At 57.1% G+C, this 22,314-nt stretch overlaps 1 protein-coding gene across 1 annotated transcript; it reads left to right on the top strand.

Moving 5' to 3' along the window:
* Nucleotides 1-399: 399 nt before the first annotated feature.
* Nucleotides 400-22,262, top strand: COL9A3 (collagen type IX alpha 3 chain). The gene is made up of 32 exons (XM_053574266.1): nt 400-812; nt 1,303-1,371; nt 2,394-2,429; nt 3,090-3,161; nt 3,729-3,782; nt 4,773-4,808; nt 5,031-5,054; nt 5,293-5,346; nt 5,643-5,696; nt 6,032-6,073; nt 7,155-7,211; nt 7,688-7,741; nt 7,939-7,992; nt 8,220-8,273; nt 8,646-8,699; nt 9,084-9,137; nt 9,706-9,759; nt 10,510-10,563; nt 10,640-10,693; nt 10,905-10,949; nt 11,051-11,104; nt 11,176-11,229; nt 11,710-11,763; nt 11,887-11,958; nt 14,403-14,438; nt 15,036-15,080; nt 16,836-16,868; nt 17,005-17,151; nt 17,310-17,364; nt 17,767-17,949; nt 20,777-20,854; nt 21,839-22,262. The coding sequence occupies exons 1-32, from the start codon at nt 747-749 to the stop codon at nt 22,027-22,029; spliced, it is 2,043 nt and encodes a 680-aa protein (XP_053430241.1). The 5' UTR covers nt 400-746; the 3' UTR covers nt 22,030-22,262.
* Nucleotides 22,263-22,314: the final 52 nt, after the last annotated feature.

Genomic DNA, 22,314 nt, shown 5'->3' on the forward strand with positions numbered 1-22,314 from the left:
GCCCCCTTGGGCGGTGGCTGCCCTCACCCCACATTGTGTGGAGCTTGTCCCCATCTGGTGACCTGGCTGGAGAGGTGAAATGGCCACCACAGCCTGACGATTCCTGCCCTTGACACATCTGTAGCTCAGGGCGGTGGTGATGCTTCTCTTTGCTCTGCCAGGGTCTGCACTTTGCTGTCTTATGGGACGGGTCTGGGGTGAGAGTCCGGCCTTGGCTGTGGCAGCTAACATGGACTGGCCACTTGGTACAATCTGGGTTTGTGTGGAGGGGCACGGGGCATGTCCCAGCCTAGCAGACAGCCCCAGTCACAGCAGCCAGGGCCGTGTTGGGCACTGCCTGGCCCAGTACAGGGGTTCACACTCCTGGTTTCAGGCCTGGGGAGGGGTGTGCCGCTAGAGCGTAGGTCTGCCTTTACGTCGAACGGAGCCCTTCTGCGCAGATACGTGCCCTTCCCGCAGTAAAGAGCTGAGGGACAGCGGAGAAAAGAGGCTTTCTCCTTTGCTGAAAGGTGTGGTGTGTGTGACTCGCCAGTCCCGGGATAATTTTAAATCAAGAGGCTGGCAAAAAACAACTTACTCTGGCCGGCTGGGCGCCGCTGCCCCCGCCCGCCCAGGTGGGCCTGAATAGGGGGCTTGTGCGCGGCGGCCCCACCCCCACCTGCCCGCCCTCTCCGGCCCCGCCCCGCCCCGCCCCGCCAGCGCACTGTCGGCCCGACCCGTCGCGACCGCTCAGAGCGAGCTCAGCCATGGCCCGAGCACCCGCACTCGCCCTGCTCTTGCTGGGACAGCTCCTGGCGGCCACAGGGGCCCAGGTGAGCCGGGTGGTGGGGGTCAGGGTGCTGCAAATGACCTGAGCCTGCAGCCAGGGGACGACCTGGCCCCCACCCTCTGCCCCCCTGCTGTCTGCCTACCGGGATGCCGAGCACCCAGGACACCTTGCTCAGCCTCTCGACCCACGGCCAGCACTGCTGACGGGGCCGGAGCCCCATAAACGCCAAGGCCTCTTGGATGAGCCCCAGCTGCCGAGTCTAGCCACTGCAGCCTCCTATCTGGGACCACAATGTGGCCTTTGTTCCAGAGGTTCCCTTCGGGGTGGCACAACCCCTCCTGGCACTGGATAAACTCCAAGACCTGAGGCATGGGGATCACTGAGGCAGGCAGGGGTCGTGAGCCCCTGTGACAGGCCCCAAAGCTGCTCTAGACCTGGGAAGAGGATGCTTGCTAGAGCAGACTCCAGAGGGAAGCTAGGGGGCCTCCCAGGAGGCAGGGGACGCACTCCTTAATGACTCTTCTCCATTTCAGAAAGTGGGACCCCCTGGCCCTCCGGGCCCCCAAGGGCCACCTGGAAAGCCAGGGAAGGACGGCATTGATGTGAGTTTGGGGGACACATGGGGGAGGGCTCCCTGGGGTTCCAGCTACCTCCTGCCTCGCTGAGTTTCCGGCCAGGTGGGAAGGGAACCAAGCCACCTCCCAGAGCTGTGTGACTAGGACCTTGCAGCTAGCACTCTGTGGGATGTGGCCAGACCCACAGGAGGTTGCAATTGAGGGAAGGTTCTGAGGCCAGTAGCGCGGCCCTGAGGTATATCTCTGGGTCCCTGTGGGCCTGTGCTCCTGCGTTCTCAGTCTGGCCCATGGGGTGCTGGGCACATGGCCCTGGGTAGATGGGTCCTGAAGGGGAGGAGGAGTGCTGGGCCCTGGACCAGCATTGTAGGAGGCCAGGACCAGCTCAGCTCCAACATGATGTCCTTGGAGGGTGTCCCAGGGCAGGTGTGGGGAGGCAGCTGATACCTCCCCTAGGGTGGAAACCCCCAGCTAGCCACCACCATAAAGGCAGGGGCTCCCTGCAAGGCCTGTTCTGCCTGTATAGGCCCCAGGGGGGCAGTGGAGAATTGGGAGGGGCTATGTCAAGAACCCCCACAACCCGTCCTCAGCCTCCCTTCTCTGTCACAGGGCTGAAACCCCACCTCAAAGTCTCAGTTAAAAGGTTTCAGACCTAGAGGTCATTGATGGGGTTGGGGGGTCTGGGGGACTTTACCTGAAAGCAGGTGGAGCTAGGGGCTTGAAGCTGTCCGAGGCCTGGTTCCTGAAGCTGTTGGGGTACAAGGGCTAGGGCTCCATGACACCTTCCCATCCTTTCTGGGGGGCTGTGGTTCACAGATGCAGCATGAGCTGTAAGGGCCAAGCCCTTGTCTGTCCAGGTCACCCCTCCCTGCAGTGCTGGTCCAGAGGGGTGCCCCTAGGGGTAGATGAGGGAGATAGAAGCCCCATCTAGTCTCCTTAGGCCTGGTCTCAGGGTCTGACTTGAAGGCTAGGCTTGCTCTGCTCCCCTGGGGCAGAGTTTTCAGGGGACCCCTGATTTTAAGGGATCACATGTGGGCATCACCCCCCTGCAGGGCGAAGCTGGTCCTCCAGGTCTGCCTGGGCCTCCGGTGAGTATCCCTGGCTGTGGGGGAAGGGACAACCTCTTTCCATTCTCGAGGGGTGTGGACACCAGAACAGAGAGGTCATTGACGCCTGTCCCACCATGCTGGGCCCTGGGTTGCCTGAGGAGAGGCCCCAGAGGACTTGGAGCAGGGGCCTGAGCCAGGATGGAGACAGGAGGGGAGTGTATGTACTCAGAGTGTCTCTGGGCAGGGTCTGGCTTTGAAGCTTTCTTTGGGCTGGTGCCAGGCAAACCAGGGAGGGGGGCAATACAGTGCTGCAACCCCCCTTCCCCCCGTGGCCAGAGCTTACTATGGCCCCTTACCTCCCGTCAGCTCTAAGAAGTTGAGGTTCCAGGGCTTGGCCTCATCTAGACCCACTAGAGGTTTCATAGAGGGACCAGCCATCCCTTAGCTGGGAAGGCCAAAGTGACCTGGTGGACATCCTATAGATATCACCATGGGGTGGGGTGGGAAGCCTTCCCGAGCTTGGGAGAGCTGGCAGGCCGCAGCCGGTTGGAGTCTGCCTGACATAGGGAGGGCTGGGCCTCTGGAGGAGAGGGATCACCTTGCATGGCTGACTGGAGCCTGGGTGGAAAATGCTTACTTCCTGAAGACCAGAGGTCAGAGCTGGACCCCCTCATTCCTCTGCCCTTTCCTTCTGTACAGGGACCAAAAGGGGCCCCAGGGAAGCTGGGGAAACCAGGAGAGGCTGGGCTGCCGGGACTGCCGGGTGTGGATGTGAGTGTGCCCCTCCCACAGAAGGCCCAGTGGGGGAAGGTGGGGGGGAAGGTCGTAATTGCTGCCCTCCAGCTGGGCCTGTTCAGGCGGGAAGCCCTATGCTGATAGAAGTCTCCGGTAGACCCCAGCAGGGGTCTTTGGCCTTCATCCCAGACCCCAACAGCATCTGGCAGACGACAGGACCAGCCCACAGTAGGTGGGATGTCCTGCCAGCTCTGCCTTCTCCAGAAACAAACCCATTATTGGGTTCCTCTGCCTGACATGGGCCTGGCCCCAGGTGCCATTGCAGGCTCAAGGCATGGCCCAGGCCACTGGAGCTTTGTTCTAAGAGGTGAATTTTGTGGCCCTGCTGTGCTGGCTCCCAGTTGCAGGCTTCCCTCCTCCCCACAGAGCCCCCAGGCCCACCCATGGCCGTGCATAGGGCCAGGAGAGGACAGCACCAGGCCTGCAGGTCTTTGCCTCTCCGGATTCGTCATAGTATAGGAATCGTGGTGGCTCCCTGTTGCTCTGGGGCTGGCACATGCTACTCATGTCCCCCTTGAGCCCACCCTCTGCATCTCTCCCCAGGGTCTGACGGGGCGGGATGGACCTCCTGGACCCAAGGGCGCCCCTGGAGAACGGGTAAGTGCCTACACCCTGTCTGGTGGCTTCAGAACAGAAGTGAGGTCACCCAGCCAGGAGGTGGCAGTGAATGGGGCTGGCTGGGTCCTGCCCCTGCAGTGGGTAGAGGAGCAGAGAGGCAGAGGCTGAAAGGCCATCTCCTCCCCCACCCCTAGTGGCTGCCTTCCCCTGCCCACCCCTCTTCAGGTCATAGTTGTCTCAGCATTCAGACCTGGCAGAGAGAACTGGTATGGGGGGCTATGGTCTGCCCTGTGTGCCCCTTTTCCTCAAGATGCCCCTGTAGCTGCCAAGGCCCTGGGCTCACTGTCACCCAGCCTGCTCAGTCCCCTAAGTCTGGCCACTGGCCACTGAATCTTCCTCCCTAACCGACTAGCACCACGGTTTAGGATGGCTTTCTCCCCTCATGGCTTCTGTGTACAAAGCAGCTTCTATTCTCTCCTTCCCCTTGTGAGAAGTGATGTTCACAGTGGGCACTGTTGGCCCTGGGCACAAAGCATGTCAGGGCAGGGAGGCTTGGGGGGCACATCTGCTGTGGGCAGTGCTCTGAGTTGAAGACCATGGAAGGGGTCCTTTGGTGCTGGGCCTTGGAGGTGGGCTTGCCTGGGGCTTTCAGGAGGGAACCTCTGACCTCAGGCACAAAGACCAGGGTGTTCTCCCATTGGGATCCAAAGAATTCAGAGGGTGGGGCCGTGGGGCTGGCTCCTCTGGGTAGGGCCGGGATCTCAGTGACTGCTGCATTGATTACTTGGAGCACTTCTGGGGAGACAGGCATTCAGGATCACCTGTGTGTATTGGGGCCGCCCTGACTGCACTGTCCTGTGCTGCATCGTCAGTGTCCACTGCTAGCAGCTTCCCAGCAAAGTGCCTTTTCTGGCCATGCTCTTCCTCCCCAGGAGTGAGGGCAGAACAGCCCCCCACCCCAGGGAAGGGACTCCCAAGGGGGGAAGGGCTCATAGGCAGGGGCAGCCCTGACACTGCCTCTTTCCACAGGGAAGTCTGGGACCTCCAGGGCCACCTGGTCTAGGGGTGAGTATGGTCTTCACCTCTCTCTGGGAGTTTGTGGGACTGGAGGGTTTGGTCAGGGCAGGGTGACCTCCAGAAGCCCCAGAGGCCATCCTTGGGCCCTGGGCTAGGGCTTGTCCTCCCACTCCAAGGCCTTCCTTCAGGACCCACCTGAGCCATCTTGGGGGGATGGGGCACACCCTGTCCTGTGCCCAGCAAGCTCTGACCCTCATGCTTGGCTTACAGGGCAAAGGCCTCCCCGGAGCCTCTGTGAGTACCAATGATCCTGTGGCCCCTTGAGCAACCAGAGCCACCCCACACCTGGAGCCATCCTGAGTGTCCCACACCATGGCCAGGGGTGGGACTTTTGAGGGGAGCCTGACCACCCTATACCACATCTCAGTCCCCTCAGAAATAGCAAGAGGACCCTGGGTGGGAACCCCTTCCCTGGGATCCTCAGGGTTCTTTGGGTATAGACCCCCATCTCTTACCTCTTACCTCACTCCAGGGAGAGGCAGGAGTGAGCGGCCTCCCAGGTGGGATTGGCCTCCGTGGCCCACCGGTAAGTGGCCACCTGGCCTTCCTACCCCTGGAGCAGGTCACCTACAGTCACCATCAGTCACCTAGACTCACCGACCGGGGGCACCCCTCTGCTCCCCATTCTCTCCACTTTCCAAATGAGTGTTAGCACAAGCCCTGGCCAGCACTCCAGGGAAGGGACAGTACAGACCTCTGGACACACAGACCCCACATGAGGCCCCACAGGGCTGGGGAAGCTGGGGGTACCCTCCTCTCTGGGGGGAACTGGTCACATCACTCAGGTAGGGGCTGCTCTGTCTAAATCATATCCCCCTTCAGGGACCCTCTGGACTGCCAGGCCTCCCTGGCCCCCCAGGACCTCCTGGACCAGCTGTAAGTACTGGACTAATGCACCGGGTGGAACCCCATTCTCCCACCAGGCCCCATGACCCACGAAGAACCCCAAACTCTAACTTGGCCATTCCCAGGAACAGATAAGGGTATGGGGAGAATAGCAGCTGTGTCCAGGCCCCTATGCCCACTACACCCCGAGGGCAGGTGGCTTCTGTCATTATCCCTTGCCCTGTGGCTGGGCCAGCAGCACCCAGTACTAGGTCACAAAATGAAGGGTCTCCAAGTCCCCTGGTGGGTGGGGAGGTTGTAGCAGAGAAAAGGTGGGTGTGGGTGTGAGGAGGGTAAGGGATGTCAGCTTTCTCTCTCTGTTCCAGGGACACCCAGGGGTCCTCCCCGAAGGTGCTACTGACCTTCAGGTTGGTACCTGCAGCCATTTGGGAGGGAGGAGGGGGGTGCCTGCCTTGAGGGGAGAGGGCTGGCCTGAGTCCCACCTCAGGGACACTCCAGGTAGCATACTCCCTGGAGAGGGTCTTGTTCCCAACTGGCAGGAAGAAAGGGCTGAGGGACTTCATGAGGACAGAGGATCAGGGCAGGTAGCTCTGGGCACAGCTGGTGGAGAGGCCACTGTGCCCTCCCTCACCATCCTCCACAGCATCTCCACCACCATTCAGACCTATACTGTTCACAAAGCTACCAGCCACATGTGCAATGTAACCCTGAATTACGATCACATCAAGTGAAAATTTAGTTCCTCCCTGTGTGAACCACCAGGGGTGGAGGCTCTAAGCCACAGGTGGCAGGTGGCAACCATGCTGGCGGGGAAACCACGTCTCCCTCAACTCAGAAGGCTCCCAAATAGAGTCTGGTTCTCTTATCTTGATCTTTAAGCCTTGTCACTTATGTAAAAAGAAAACAGACTCCAGAGGCCCCAGATCTGCTCCTCATCTTTACATGGCTGTCTGCAGTGACAGCTGACACCCATCTCCATGGAGAGACTGTAAACTTTTGAAAGAAAAAGTTCTTTTCTGGTTTACTCCAACTACCACCACCAATGGCTGCTGCCCCCTGTTCTCATGCCCAGCTGGGTCCTTCCACCAGCACGTTCCAGAAGGGAGGGTTCAGTCTTCCAGTGTGAGGAGACCACAGGCTGACAGTACCGGCTCTACAGCTCACCCAGCCGGTCACTGCAGCTGTGGATAATGTGCAACCTTTCTTTGGTTCCCTGCATGTGTGAGGGGCCCCTGCCTGAAGGTGCTGTGAAGCCAGCGGAGCACCATGCTGAACAGCCACTCTGAAGCCTTGTCTGCTGAGACATCCGGGGGGGCAGCTGGCCAGGATCTTTGTGCAGCCTCTTGCCAGGCTGGGTGGGCACTGATCAGGCCCTGTCCGGGCTCACACTCAGAGACCCCCTTCTCAGGGCCCCTAGTGCTGGCTTCCCTATTGGGGCTCTGCTCTGTCTGGCTTGGGGGGGGGTCTGATCATTCTGTTTTCCAACAGTGCCCAAGTATCTGCCCTCCAGGTCCCCCTGGTCCCCCAGGAATGCCAGGGTTCAAGGTGAGTGGGCAGCCACAGGGTGATCCCAATTGAGTGAGATCGGTGGGTGACATGGTTCAGGGTGGGGAGAAGGTGAGGCTGGAAGCTGGTAGGGCCAGGCCAGGACTGGGCAGCAAGTGGCAGAGAGAGGTCATGGGGAGAGCTGGTATCATGTTGCAGCCCAGCCCTGCCCCTGCCCACCGTACCTCTCAGGCCTCAGTCCCCCATGGTCCAGCCCTCTCTCTGTACACTGTCCCTCTCAGGCCTGAGTCCCCCATGGTCCAGCCCTCTGCACACCATCCCTGTCAGGCCTCCATCCTCTATGGTCCAGCTCTCTGCACACCATACCTCTCAGGCCTCAGTCCCCCACAGCCCAGCCTTCTGCACTGTGGCTGTGGCTGGGTCCCAGCAACAGGCCATGTGGGCCTTGGTTTAGTGCTGCTCAGGGAAGGGAACTGAGGGTCTGGTGGGGCTGTGACTCCTGTTTTTGCTTTCAGGGACCCACTGGCTACAAAGGGGAGCAGGGAGAAGTCGGCAAAGACGGTGAGAAGGTGAGCACCAGCTGTGTCGGGGGCTGCCAACCAGGAGGCTTGATGGGGAGGCAGAGGCCTAGAGGGAGGGGCAGGCTCCGGGGACACGGATGATGGCTCCGGAGCTGCGTGTGACTCACTCAGCCTGCACAGCCCAGCTGTGATGTGGCAATGCCAGACTCAGCCCACTGACCCCATTTTCTCCCCTTCCACTGCAGGGTGACCCCGGCCCCCCTGGTCCTGCTGGCATCCCAGGCACTGTGGGGCTACAGGTGAGGCCAGGGAAGGGCAAGAGTGGTGGGGTGGAAGCCTCATGGATAGCCCCCCAAAGGGGCTTGGCTCAGGCTGCGGGAAGATTGGCCTGCACCTGGGCTGGGTTCCTCCTCTGTGGAGGGTGCTGATTCCAAGGCTGGTGCCCCTCGGGGCTGGGCTGGGAAGATGCTGGCCTTGGGATGGGGGTGCAACCTCGGCCTTTGTGTCTCTGGTTTTCTCACTGCAGGGCCCCCGGGGGCTAAGAGGACTGCCAGGGCCACTTGGGCCCCCTGGGGACCGGGTAAGTCCTGCATTCCTTGGGGGGCTGCGGGCCAGACTGAGATGGGTCTAGAGGTTGAGGGGGTCCTGGGCTTGTCCTCATATCTGTGTAAGGGTGGCCCAGCAAGTGTGGAGGTCAGCCAATTGTCCTCACACCCCTCATACACAAGTTCCCAGCCCAGGGTTCTGCGAGGGCCATGGTGGCTCAGGCCCAAGGGGAGTGAGGGAGAGGAGGAGGGGTTTGGGGACAACTGGAGGTGTACTGAGGGCCTATGGGGGACCCCAGAGGAGGAAGTGCTTGCAGGGCCTCTCCTGACATACATGAGAAGTCGGGAGGTCCCAGCCGGGCTGCAGACAAGAAGATCCCAGTGAGGTGCCCTTCTCTCCTCCACAGGGTCCCATTGGGTTCCGAGGGCCCCCCGGGATCCCTGGAGTACCTGGGAAAGCGGTACGTGTGTCTGGGCAGAGGGTGGCCGCCGTGCGGGCACAGCCTCTTCCCTTTCCTTCTGTCTCACTCAGGCACCCCAGCCCCACTGGGCCATGCTGGCCCTGCCCAGACTGAGTTGTCCCATGTACACACCCGGGGGATGGGGCTGGTGGGACGGCCAGGGGCCCAAGTTCACCAAAAGAGTTCATCCTTTGTGGGAGATTTGTCTCCTTCCTGGTTCTGGACATGAAGTGCCCTCCGACCTCTGTGACTCTCACCAGCATCTGTCTGGCCACCTCTGACCCTGGCCCAGCCCTGGAGGGGCCTTGGTCACACCTTGGTCTGGCTCTCCTGTCACCTCTGTGTGGTTAACTCTGTTCCCCCTACCCACCCCATCATTTCCAGGGTGACAGAGGTGAGAGGGGCCCAGAGGGTTTCCGAGGCCCCAAGGGTGACCTGGTAAGTGACAAAGAACTCAACTGTCCAGGTCCTTCTGCAGAAAAACCTGATCTAATTCCTGACTGATGGTGAGGGTGGGGGATCCCCACAGGGGCATCTGCCAGGTGGGGGTTGGGGACCGCCACATGCCTCTTTCTGGTCCTTGTGGGAGCCCCTGGGACCCTCCATCAGGGCCAACAGTGAGAGGCTGCAGGCAGGGGCTGAAGGGTGGGCAGACAGGCTGGAGTCCTGGGGCCCTGGGCAGAGTGGGCCTCACCTGTGCCAAGGCTGCCTAGTGGGTAGAACAGATGAACTTAAGGGAACCCAGCTAAAGTGTCAGCCCCCTGCTGCTGTTTGTCTGTGGCAGCCTCCAGACTTGGCCAGCTCTATCTACTGAGCCCCCAAAGCCTGAGCTCTGGGAGGACCCCAGGATGGTTCTCCTCCCATACCTCCAGGCCTGGGGACAGAACACCCCCTCTAGTGGTTGGTCCCTACCTGGGGCACAGCCTGCCTAAAATCTAGTGAGCTGATTGGGGAAGAGTCCTCAGAGCCCAACCTACAGCTGCTCTGGCACTTGTGTGTCCTTTAGGGCAGACCTGGTCCCAAGGGAGCCCCTGGAGTGGCTGGGCCAGTTGGAGAGCCGGTGAGTACTCGGCCATGGCCTGGTCCATGGCCCGTGTGGCTGTCCTGTCATCTGTAGCTGCTTCTTGGAGAATAATTCTCCTTCCCTGGTCCGGGCCTCAGTGACCACTCAAAACAGCCTGCCCTGGGGCTCATGGTGTGCTGCTGCCATCTTGGCTTGTGAAGTTGTGGTTGGGCAGCCCCGACCTCTGTGTTTCCATAGCCACTGAGACCCTGCGGAAGTAGAGGAGTTCACTGGGCTTGCCCGAACTGAGGGCACGAGGGAGTGGGGCTGGCAGGTAGCACAGAGGGCACAGAGGTGGCTTTGGGGTCCAAGTCAGTGTCCTTGGCACCTCCACCCTGCTGTGCACCCAGACCCCAGCAGCCCCCTCCCCACCATCTCTGGCCCTAGGTGGGTGATCCTTTTTCAAGGGATGCCTAAGGTGGAAGGCTGCTTGGGAGGACAGATATAGGGATCAGGCTCCTGATCCCTTGGCTGGTCAGAGTATGGCCCAAGTTCATCATCAAGCCCTATTTCCATACCTATAAAACAGGCCACAGCCATGCTTCCCTGAGGACGCCATGGAGCGTCTGGGCAGATGGGGGCAGCACGGGCAGCCACAGGGCTTACCTGGTGGCATCTCCCAACACACCCTAGGGTTCATGGGTTGGACCCAGTTCTGCGGGGTGGGAAGGGGGCTGCTCTGGGGGACAATGCTGCAGCTGAGGTGGGTGGCTCTTTGCCCTGGCCTCACACGTCCCTTGTCCCTAGGGCATGCCAGGCAAGGATGGCCGGGACGGAGTGCCAGGACTTGATGGCGAGAAGGTTGGCCCAGACTGGGGGGCTGGGGGCTGGAGGGGAGCTCAGCACCCGTTCCTCCTCACCCTTGCTGTCCCTGCAGGGGGAGGCTGGTCGCAATGGTGCTCCGGGAGAGAAGGGTCCCAGTGGGCTGCCGGTAAGTGCCCGGGTGGGCTAGGTGGGGTGGTCATCTTAGGATCCCTTCCTCCAGTGGTTCTGGGGACTGCCCAGCAGAGCCCCACAGCCCCTGGTGCCCATCCTGCATGCTGTGGGGGTGCTGTCTGGGCCCGTGCACGCTGCCCCACACTGCTCTCTGTGTGCCCTTGCCTGTGGCCTCAGCAGTGCTGACCTGAGCTCTATCTTGGCAGGGCCTCCCTGGACGAGCTGGGTCCAAAGGCGAGAAGGGGGAACCGGTACGTGGCCACTTTCTCCTGGAGAGGGGAGGGGACGCCAACAGCCTGGCCCTGGACAGAGGGGACCCTGGGGGCACTCATGGCCCTGCCTTCCTCTGCAGGGCAGAGCTGGAGAGCTGGGCGAGGCTGGCCGCTCGGGAGAACCAGGCATCCCTGTGAGTGTCTAAAGCCTCCCTCACTCCATGTCCGTGAGGACCATGTTCTCACGTGCTCCTTCTCCCTGTAGGGAGATGTCGGCGTGCCTGGGGAGCGTGGCGAGGCTGGCCACAGGGGCTCAGCGGTGAGTGGGGGACAAGGCCCCAGATGGGGGGTTGGCCCGAGGCTCTGGCAGGTGGCCCTAGGCTTTGAGCAGGCAGGAGTGACATTTTGGAGGCATTGATGGGCCAGGCCCACAGAAGCTCAGGATGCTGGACGTGGCGAGGTCCAGGTCTGAACTGTCTTGTCTTCAAGACCTTCTCACCAAGGCCCAGCCTCAGCCCTGGGAAGTAAAGGTAGGAGCTCCTGAGCCTGGTGCCCTCATCTGTAAACCCCAGGGCCTAGGTAAGCAGTGGATAACAGCGCCAGGTTCTAAGAGTGTGTCTGACCCTCTGAGGCCCCCCTGCCTCTATCTCCATCAACTTGGCCAGATGGCTAAAGACCACCTGATGTGCCCACCCAACCCCATGGGCTCCACAGCTGCTCCCAGGTCCACCTCCAGACACCTCCCACCCCAGCACACCCCACCCCCAGGACATCACTCACACTTTCTTTTGTCTTTTAGGGGGCCCTTGGCCCACAAGGCCCTCCCGGGGCCCCTGGTGTGCGAGGCTTCCAGGTAGGTGAGGTGGGGGCAAGGGTTTGGGCATGGAGCAGTGACCACACAACACATGGGCCTCTGACAGCGGATGGAGGGTCCTGGCCCTCCTATATAGGTACTGAGTTGGGACCTTCTCCACAGGGCCAGAAGGGCAGCATGGGAGACCCCGGCCTTCCAGGCCCTCAGGGTCTCCGAGGAGATGTAGGTGACAGGGTAAGTGGCCTACACCAAAGGACGCACCCCATCTCCTGTCAACAGGGTCCACGGAACACAGACGAGAAAAGTGAGCCCAGGCCAGTGCTACATATGGCCTGAGCACCATGTCCTTTGGTGCCCTGCCCCCATCCTTCCATGTGGCCTTCCTCAGGGGCCAGGCAGGGTTGGGGGGTCCAGGGGCCTCAGTTGCTTTGCTGAATCCCCATACAGAGACTGGCAGCGGGGATGGCATACAGCTGGTGCCTACTAGTCAGGACAAGAAGGGGAGATGGCGGCTCCAGGCACTATACCCGCCCCTCCCTTTGAGGTGTCAGCTGGGGAGGTTTTTTGTTTTTTTGAGACAGAACCTCACTATGTCGCCCTCAGTAGAGTGCTGTGGCATCACAGCTCACAGCAATCTCAAACTCTTGGGCTTTAGCAATTCTCTTGCCTCAGCCTTCCAAGTAGCCGGGACTACAGGCACCCACTACAACACCCAGCTATTTTTTTGTTGTAGTTGTCATTGTTTGTTTTTGTTTTTTTTTTTGAGACAGAGTCTCACCATGCTGTGAATGCTGTGGCGTCACAGCTCACAGGAACCTTGAACTCTTGGGCTTAAGCTGTTCTCTTGCCTTAGCCTCCTAAGTAGCTAGGACTACAGATGACCGCCACAATGCCCGGCTATTTTTTGTTGCAGTTGTCATTGTTGTTTAGGAGGCCTGGGCCGGGTTCAAACCCGCCAGCCTCAGTGGCTGACGCCGTAACCACTGTGCTACGGGCACTGAGCCAAGTTGTCATTGTTGTTTAGCAGGCCCTGGCCGGGTTCGAACCCACCAGCCCTGGTGTATGTGGCCGGAGCCCTAACCACTGAACTACGGGTGCTAAGCCAGCTGAGGTGTTTTTTGGCAGGGGGCACGTCGTTGCTATATAGGTTTGAACACAGTGTTGCAAAGGATCGGATTCGTCACCACCTGTAACTTTTTAGGACTCTTTCCTGCTGGTCTAACAACAGCCTGTGACGTGGGCTTTTGGGGGTCAGGGCACAGGGGCTACGTGACCAGCCCAGGGCCCCAGCTGGCTAGGGGAGGAGGCTGTGGTCCAGTCTGGGCCCTGGTCACGTTCTACCAGGTTCTAGGGGAGCCAGCCCTGCTGGGCAGAGACAGAGCCCTCTTCAGAGATGTGGATGTATATAGGGTACTGCAGCAGACTAGGGGCCGGCGCCATCCCAGGCACTTTCCATTCTGAACAGGCAGCTAGCCCTGCAGAAACCACCACCTCCCCACCTCAGGGGACAGTGGGCTCTTTATTAGCCTCTGGGCAGGAAATTCCAGAGGTCTGGACTGTGCCAGCAGCCCTAGGGCTCCAGGAGATGGCTGGGCCCGTAGCTGGCCTGGGGGGGGTTGGGGGATGGGGGAGCTGGCTGCTGCATATCCCTTTAGCTTCATGAGGTGGCTTGCACTGCCCGCACATACTTACTTATGCTATGTGAGCAAATTGACCTTTTAAAAAATTTCTCTATTTTTTATAGAGACAGGGTCTCACTATGTTGCCCAGGCTGGCCTCGAACTCCTGGGCTCATGCAATCCTTCTACAGTGGCCTCCCAAGTGGCTGGACTATAGGTGCCACCATGCCCAGCTGTAAATGGGTATTTTTTATTTATTTATCTTTTTTGTAGAGACAGAGTCTCACTTTATGGCCCTCGGTAGAGTGCCATGGCATCAGACAGCTCGCAGCAACCTCCAGTTACTGGGCTTAGGCAATTCTCTTGCCTCAGCCTCCCAAGTAGCTGGGACTACAGGCGCCTGCCACAACGCCCGGCTATTTTTTTGTTGCAGTTTGGCCGGGGCCAGGCTTGAACCCGCCACCCTTGGTATATGGGTCCAGCACCCTACTCACTGAGCCACAGGCGCCACCCAGTAAATGGGTATTTTTTAAAGGGAGACTGTAGCAATTCCCAGACACGTCCTTAATTTCACAGTCGCATAGGAAGGTGGCCAATATGAGCTTTTGGGTCTTTGACTCAGGAATTCCGCTGTGATAGGATTATCCTGGGGTTGTGAGTGCAACAATGCCCATAAGCGTTCTTCAGGATTACAAATGATACCAAGCTTAAGGGACCTCACCTATCCCTGAGGAGCTTGCGATGAAGCCCTGGCAAGGACGGGGCGGTTCCGGAGGAAAAGATACTGGGACAGTTGAGGGAATGGTCAGGAATGCTCGGGGCCCGGGCCACCCAGGACGAGAGGGGAGGTGGCAGCTCCAGGATCTTCGTGGGCAGAGGAGGGTCTCTGCATTCCTATGAACCTGTGAACTGCACTTGGCCTTGTGTCTGGGGCATCACAACAGCCCTTCATGCCCACACTCACAGAAGTGTGGAAGTGTCTACCGTTCCTGGGTCCAGGTGGGTTCCACTTCAGGGAGTCCTGTAGCCCCTCTAACCAGAGCCTTCTCTCCACCCCAGGGCCCTGGAGGTGCCGCAGGCCCTAAGGGCGACCAGGTGAGCAGGCACCCAGTGGCCAGGTCAGGGCTGGGTCCATGTCTTTCCTATTTTTCTGGCTTGCTGACTCTGGCCCCCAGCTCAGTGTGCACACAGCTGGCCTGTTGGACAGTCACTGTGCAGCTCTGGGTACCACGGACGCTGTCTCCATCCCAGGAGGCAGGGATGGGGTGTGTCCTGCTGACTGTCTGGGAGGCTGACTTGGAGGAGGAGGGCAGGGTCTGGGGTCTGTGTTTTGCAGAAGCAGATTAGAAACATACTTCCCATCACAGCACTTTTCTATCTGGAGAAGCTCAGGGTAGGGGTGGGGGACCTATGGTCAAGGCTGCCTTGACTGCCAGCCATATCTGCTCCCTCCTGGCAGCCGAGGGTCAGTCAGTGCTGTTCACCAGCTTGGCAGACAGGCCTCATTATGCAAGCAAGTGACTTCTGATTTGTGGTCCCCTCCCTGGACAGCAGGTCTCAGAGGCATGTTCTTGGGGCTGGTTAAAGGGCAAGTCCCGGGGCCCAGACTTCTGGCCTAGTCTCAGGGGTGAGTGTCACACGTGGCCTGAGGCAGGCGGTGTCAGGCCTGAACTCTGGGTTTATCATTTACAGGGTGTCGCTGGTTCTGACGGTCTTCCTGGTGATAAAGGAGAGATGGTGAGTGAGATTAAGTCAACCCACTGTCACTACCAACTGGGAAGTAACCAGTCGATGAGGGTGGGGAACATCCTGTGGACAAGGTCAACACCTGTAGATGCTGGGGGGAGAACAAGCCGCTCTGCAGGGGGCTGAGTCCACTGACTGTCCCGGGGCCTGGAAGGCTGAAATGGGAGCAGGCGGTGTCTGAGCCACTCAGGTTCAGGGGTTCTCTGCACTGTCCCCTCACATAGTAACTCTGCTTACAAAAGCATTCTGTTCTCGGCTTTTCGGCATGAATTAGCCACAGGTGAGTTTTAACTAAAGAAAACTACCTCCATAGAGCTAAAACAAGTTAATTAGTCAGACAATTAACAGACTTGAATTTCTCCTTCTGGAGGGAAAGAGACGGAGATGTTATGAGGTTCAAGGGAACCATCTTCTTGGCTTCCCCATGGCCGTGGCCGTGATCTTGATTCTTTGCTTGATCTTGTCTGTGTCAGGGGCAGCAGAAGCAGCTCAGTCCCAGGAATCCTGACCTCGGGCAAAACCCTCACAGCCTCGTGCAAATTCCTGATGCTTCTAACCAAAGTCATAGCAGCTGGGTGTCTTTGTTCTGGTGAATTCTTAGACAACCTTGACAGATTCAAATGGCAGCTGCTGGGGTGATGTGGGGGGCAGTGTCTGCTGTGTGGGGGCTCCTCCTCTGCCTTGGATGCTTGAACTGAGTGTCCAGGGCCCCCCGCCCTCTGCTCTGTGCTGGGGACCGTGCCATAGTCTGTGATCTGCTTCTACAACAGAATCCCACAGACAGGGCAATTTACAAAGAGGAGAGATTCCTCTGGCTGTGGAAAAGTCTAAGATTGAGGGCTGCGTCTAGCGAGGGCCTTCTTACTGCCCTCTTGACAGGAGTTGGGACGCATCCCATTGCCATGGCCCAAAGGGAATGACCAAGAGAAGATGTGGGGGAGGCAGGGGGACTGGCCTCATCCTCTTACCAGGAACCCAATCCTGGGATAATGTCATTAACACACTCATGGGCAGGACCCTCAAGACCCAGTCACTTCTGAAAGGTCTCGGCTCTTAATGCCATCACAGTGGCAGTTAAATTTCAACACGTGTTCTGGGGAGACGTCTGCACCCAGCAGGCTGCGTCCTGCTTACAACTTCAGGTCGGCTCTGCACTCCTGGAGATGTACTCAGAGAAGGGCCCATTTAGGGCAGAGACATTCAGCTCGATATTATTTATTTATTTGAGATAGAGTCTCACTTTGTCACCCTTGGTAGAGTGATATGGCGTCATAGCTCACAGCAACCTCAAACTCTTGTGCTTAAGAGATTCTCTTGTCTCAGCCTCCCAAGTAGCTGGGACTACAGGTGTCTGTCACAACAACCAGCTTTTTTTTTTTTTTTTTACCAGCCTCAGCCTCCCAGAGTGCTAGGATTACATGTGTGAGCCACTGTGCCCCCCACCACCACCCCCGCCTCAGTATTATTTATAATAGCGAAAAAATTAAAAAGAAAAAGGTAACAAAGTAACCACATCTAAGAGACAACCCTATGCAGCTGCTAAAATTGCTCCTCAGGGAAACACACAGGTAAGTTTTACAAAGCATGGGTAGATTAGCACTATCTCAGTAACGTAGCTACGACAGAATCAAAGCAAGTATGCAAATAGCAGGTTTGTGGAGGACTCATTTTTCATTTCATCCTCGACTGATGATGTGCTACTGCCTCTGGGAGTGAGTGAGCAACATGCCACCTTTCTCTCCACAGGGTCCCAGTGGTCCTGTCGGATCTAAGGGAGAGGTGAGTGCAGGTGCCCCTGGGGCAGCGGTTGGCCCACTCTGCCAGGTCTGCGCTCCTGGTCATTGCATGCTGTGCTGGCTGGGGCTGCAGTGGGGGCGCTGCTCCCCTCTGACCCCTCTGTCCTGTTTCTCTGCAGTCTGGCAGTCGAGGGGAGCTGGGCCCCAAAGGTATCCAGGGTCCCAATGGCACCAGCGGCATCCAGGGTGTCCCAGGGCCCCCTGGCCCCCTGGGCTTCCAGGGCATCCAGGGTGTCCCCGGCATCACTGGGAAACCAGGAGTTCCGGTACGTTCCCTCCCTGCCTGGGTGGGCTCTATTGGCACTGGGCTTCTATGAGACTAGATCACATTTTTTTCTCTACAACCCAAGTGGCTTTGGGGGTGTGTGATAGTGGCTGCCAGCAAGCACCCCACATGCGGATGAATCTATGGGGTGCATTGCAGGGGAAGGAAGCCAGCGAGCAGCACGTCCGGGAGCTGTGTGGGGGCCTGATAAGTGGTGAGTCACCGGGGCCACACACCAGACTGGCTGGGATCTCTTTCCTGCCTAGGGGAGCCACTGGGGGGTCCATGCTGGTGGCCAGTGGCCATCCTCTGCTCTAGTGAAGGCCAGGCCCTCCCTCAGGCTCCAGTACGAGGCCTGCTGCACACAGCAGTGACAAGGGACCCGTGATGGTGCCCTCAGCTGGGAGGGCTGCTTCTCCTCTGTCCACACCTTCTGAGGCAATGGCCTCCAGTGCTGTCCCTCGTGGCTTGGGGCAGCATGTGTCACCCCCCTCAGAAGAGCTGAAACCATTTTCACTCAGTTGGAAGGCAGGTCTGTGTGAGTATCTCACACTTCACAAGAGAGCACTTGGGAGAGTCCGCCTGACGTAACTCTAACACCCTTGTTCTCCAAAAGAGCAAATTGCACAGTTAGCTGCACACCTGCGTAAGCCTCTAGCGCCGGGGTCCATTGGTCGGCCTGGCCCGGCTGGCCCCCCAGGGCCCCCAGGGCCCCCAGGCTCCATCGGCCACCCTGGTGCTCGAGGACCCCCTGGATACCGTGGTCCCACCGGTGAACTGGGAGACCCCGGGCCCCGAGGTGAGTAGTTGACCCTATGACATGGTCACCTTGCTATAAAAATGTCACAGAAGCCAGACCTATCACTGGACACTGCTTCCAGGACACTTTAGACACATACATGTTCATAAGTCCTGAGGAAGGAGAGCATTTTTTTTTTTTTTTTTGTAGAGACAGAGTCTCACTGTACCGCCCTTGGGTAGAGTGCCGTGGCGTCACACGGCTCACAGCAACCTCTAACTCTTGGGCTTACGCGATTCTCTTGCCTCAGCCTCCCGAGCAGCTGGGACTACAGGCGCCCGCCACAATGCCCAGCTAAGGAGAGCATTTTTTAAAATGATATTTTTGTCAGATACCATCAGAATGACATTTGATGAGGAGGGTTGATAAAACAATGTAAGGACTGAATAAATAGGGGTTCTGTTCACATTGATGTCAGCATACAGCTTCCCAGACACTGGCAGTATGTGGAAATATCTATTGCAAAGGCAAAAATACAAAATTTGTTCTAATTTCAAGACTATAAAGAACCTAGAAGGCCTTGTTACCAGGACAGCAGCCCTGGCGCTGGCTGCTGATCTGCTGGGCGGCCCAGGGTGCCTGGGATGCCCAGACATGACGTGCGGGGCCTGGAAGCGTTAAAAACACCATTGTGTGAAGGAGACACTGTTTTCACAAAGGTCTTTAACATTTAGTTTATTTTAAAATCTCAAGCTTGCCCACCACAGCCCTCACCCAGCCAGCTGGCCCCAGGCCCAAGTGAGGATTCAAAGCTCATGATTCCTGCTGATTTTAAGTTACTGACCAAATAATTTCCTGCTTCTCAAAAATAGCTTAAGAAAAAAGTTTCTAAGGGGAAACTGCATCCCTTTCTTCCTACTCCCTAATCAGTGGTATCATTTCAGTTATTTTAAAGATACTTAAAGATTGAAGAATTTCGATACTAGAGAGCAAATGTGTCAAATTAACATCTTTCTGTCCATACACGCTGTCATAGTGTATATGACAAGCTCATCAAATAGCGTCATGTTTCCTTGCAACTTCTTAAAGTTGCAACCTTCTCGGCTTTTATGCTAGCCTACTGCCACATGAGGGATTGCGGACTTCAGAAAGAGACCACAAAAGAGTTTCTTCAAATAGGGATCCAGGTTCCTTTAAGACTTTGGAAAATAAAATTCACAAAGAGCATTAATCACCTTTACTGGTTCTGTCGGAAAACCAGTATGACAGCCAGTATGACAGCCGGGTGCTCACATCTGTAATCCTAGCACTGTGGGAGGCCAAGGCAGGTGGATAGCCTGAGCTCAAGAGTTCAAGAACAGCCTGAGCAAGAGTGAGACCCCATCTTTAAAATTACCCAGGCGTTGTGGCGGGCACCCATAGTCCCAGCTACTCAGAAGGCTGAGGCAAGAGGATCTCTTGAGCCCACAAGTTTGAACTATGATGCCACTACACTCTACCCAAGGTGACAAAGTAAAATTCTGTCTCAAAAAAAAAAAAAAAAGAAAAGAAAAACAGTATGACAACATTCATTAAACACAGACAGGTGACTGCAGTGTTTCCATCAGGAATGCTGAGCCTTCTGTTGGCAACTTGTCAAGCAGAGAGAGCCTTTCCCTGGAGGTGACTCTTGGGGCCTCAGTCTCTCCGCCAATAAAACAGGCATGGGGTGCCCTGGGGGCTGTGAGAATTAAATGAGATGGGCCTGCTGTGTGTCCGCCAACCAAAGCTGCTATCACCACTGAACCTCCACCTCCCTTCCTGAGAAAGCCTCACTAGGTGGGAGCACCTCTCCCTGGGACGCAGCCAGTCAGGCCAAGTGGGAACTGCAAGCCAGGCGCCGTCCCCCTGTGGCCTCTGTGTGACGTGTGGATGAGCAGGGACTGCCTATGACCTTGGTATGGCTGAGCATGCCTGTGCTGGGCAGCAGGGTTGGAAAAGATATACAGACAGACGCCAAGACAAAGTTGGTGTCACTGCTGTTAACATCAGACAAAGTAGATGAGCTCTAATCATGCTGTCTGCCTCCCAGTCTGTCACCCTTCTAACAGACGGTGTTAATTTGCCCAGGCATGGTGGCTCATGCCTGTAATCCCAACACTCTGGGAGGTTGCACTGAGCTGCAGTGATGCCACTGCACCCCAGCCTGGGCAACAGAGCAAGACTCTATCTCTAAATAAATAAACACCTTGAAATAACTCATGGATCAAAAATCATATTGAAATAAATACTTAACTGTTTAATATTCACAAGTACACTGAACAAAACTCAAATCCCATCCAAGTGGCTGCCAGAAGTCAGGAAGCTGAGTGCTGATGCCAACCAGCTACAGTAGTGTGTCACTCAGTAATGAGAACACGTATGAGAAACATGTCAGGCCACCTGCAGCGTGGGACACCACAGGTGTGCCTGCACAACCTGGGTGGCATGGGCCTCTGCATCGGCTCCACACCTGTGCAGCAGGTGGTTGGGACACATTTGTGTCTACACATATCTGAACAGAAAAGGCAGAGACACAACAGTGCCATAATCTTATGGGCCCACTGTCACCTGTGGGGTGCATGGCTGTACCTGGGTGGGTTCATTTCATAGATGTCTTTACTTTTCTAAATGGTTCCACTTTAATTAAAAGCTTGTAAAAAGCAGGCAGTATGGCGCAGTGCCTGTGGCTCAAAGGAGTAGGGTGCTGGCCCCATATACCGGAGGTAGCGGGTTCAAACCCGGCCCTAGCCAAAAAGTGCAAAAAAAAAAAGCAGGCAGTATGTCACTAAAAAGGTAGGGTCAATAACAGCCAGGGTGCAGTGGCAGCAGAGATTCTGACATGTCTGTATCCAACACCTCCTGACAGGAAACCAGGGTGACAGAGGGGACAAAGGTGCAGCTGGCCCAGGCCTGGATGGGCCCGACGGAGACCAGGGGCTCCCAGGTATGAGGCACCATCAACAAGGTTTTGTTGTGACATGTTTTCCACATTTTACCACCTGATGTTGGGAGTGCTTGGGTTATGAACATCCCAGGCAGGTTCATGGTTTTGTTTTTTTTTTTTATAAAGAAATGTTTTTATCTTTTGCAAAACATTCTAAGAGGCAAGATTAGAAAGTGTCTAATAACTAATATGTAAAAGTTTAATCAATAAACAGAGCCTCCTGTATCTTTTACTAAGTGGATTTGGTTGAATTCTATTTAACCAAAGCTACTTAGTGTCTATTTCAATTAAATTATAATGGAATGTCTTAACTGACCCACACCTACAGTGGGTCTGTTCTTTTAATGTCAAAAATGAATGCTTCGTCAAGGAGAGGGCCCCCAGCGTACCGTGACTCTGTGCCCTCTTGTAGCCTATTTCAGAGCATTCCCATCCACCGCACGTCCTCAAATCTGGAGCCCCTGGTTTTGACATAACAATCACCTGTGGGCTACAGCACCTTTCTAGGCTCCTTCTGCACACCCTACATCCCCTCTGGGTCCCCTTTTGCCCCTGGGGTCTCCACTGCTGACCCAGCCCCCTCCACCTGGTGTCTGAATGCTTGGGTACTCTGGGCCCTTGGCTGCATCTCTCCCCGCCATGGTGTTGCTGTTCCCAGTGGACAGCAGCCTCGGGCTGCACCGTGACCATCTGTCTTGGCCTTCATCACCCCATCTCAGTCAGTAAGCGGCTGTTGTCCCATCCTGGGTCCAGGCTTCATAGTGCCCAGCAGGCTGTCTGGAGTCAGTGCTGAGCCCTGCGGCACCCATGCTGACCCCACTTGGAGCCTTCACCCGTTCTCTCCGCGCCCCCCCCCCCCCGGCCTCTTCCAAAGCTAAAGACTGAGGTGGAGGGGCAGCGGTTGGGCTGGCAGGCTGAGGGAGTCTAAAGCACCATTTCTTTTCTCCTTACTGCTCCTAAACTCACCTTCCTGATTTGTCTCAGGACCACAAGGCGTGACTGGGGTCAGCAAAGATGGCCGGGACGGCGCTCACGGTGAGCCGGGGCTGCCTGGCGACCCAGGGCTACCTGGCGCTGTGGGTGCCCAGGGGACTCCTGGAATCTGTGACACCTCAGCCTGCCAAGGAGCCGTGTTAGGAGGTGCTGGGGAGAAATCTGGTCCAAGAAGCTCATAAAACGGAACTTAGGGAAGTGAAGAAGTGACAGCGACTGAAGCAACAGCTGTTAGAAACAGCGTCCAGCACGCCAGCCAGTCCAGGGTGCCCCCACCCTGCCCTCCATGCCCTCAATAGTGGCCAACTGGACACTCAGTCCCTGAGAGCTGCCGTCTGAGTGTCCTGTCCCGAGTCTATTTGCAGCTGCCCCCTCCTCTGTGATGGCATACCTCACACACAGGCCCCAGGCAGTAAATCTGTAAGCCCAGCATTTGAGAGACAAAGTGTGTATATATAAAAAGTTTT

Source organism: Nycticebus coucang, chromosome 21 (assembly GCF_027406575.1).
Source record: "Nycticebus coucang isolate mNycCou1 chromosome 21, mNycCou1.pri, whole genome shotgun sequence".
NCBI classification, from domain to species: Eukaryota; Metazoa; Chordata; class Mammalia; order Primates; family Lorisidae; genus Nycticebus; species Nycticebus coucang.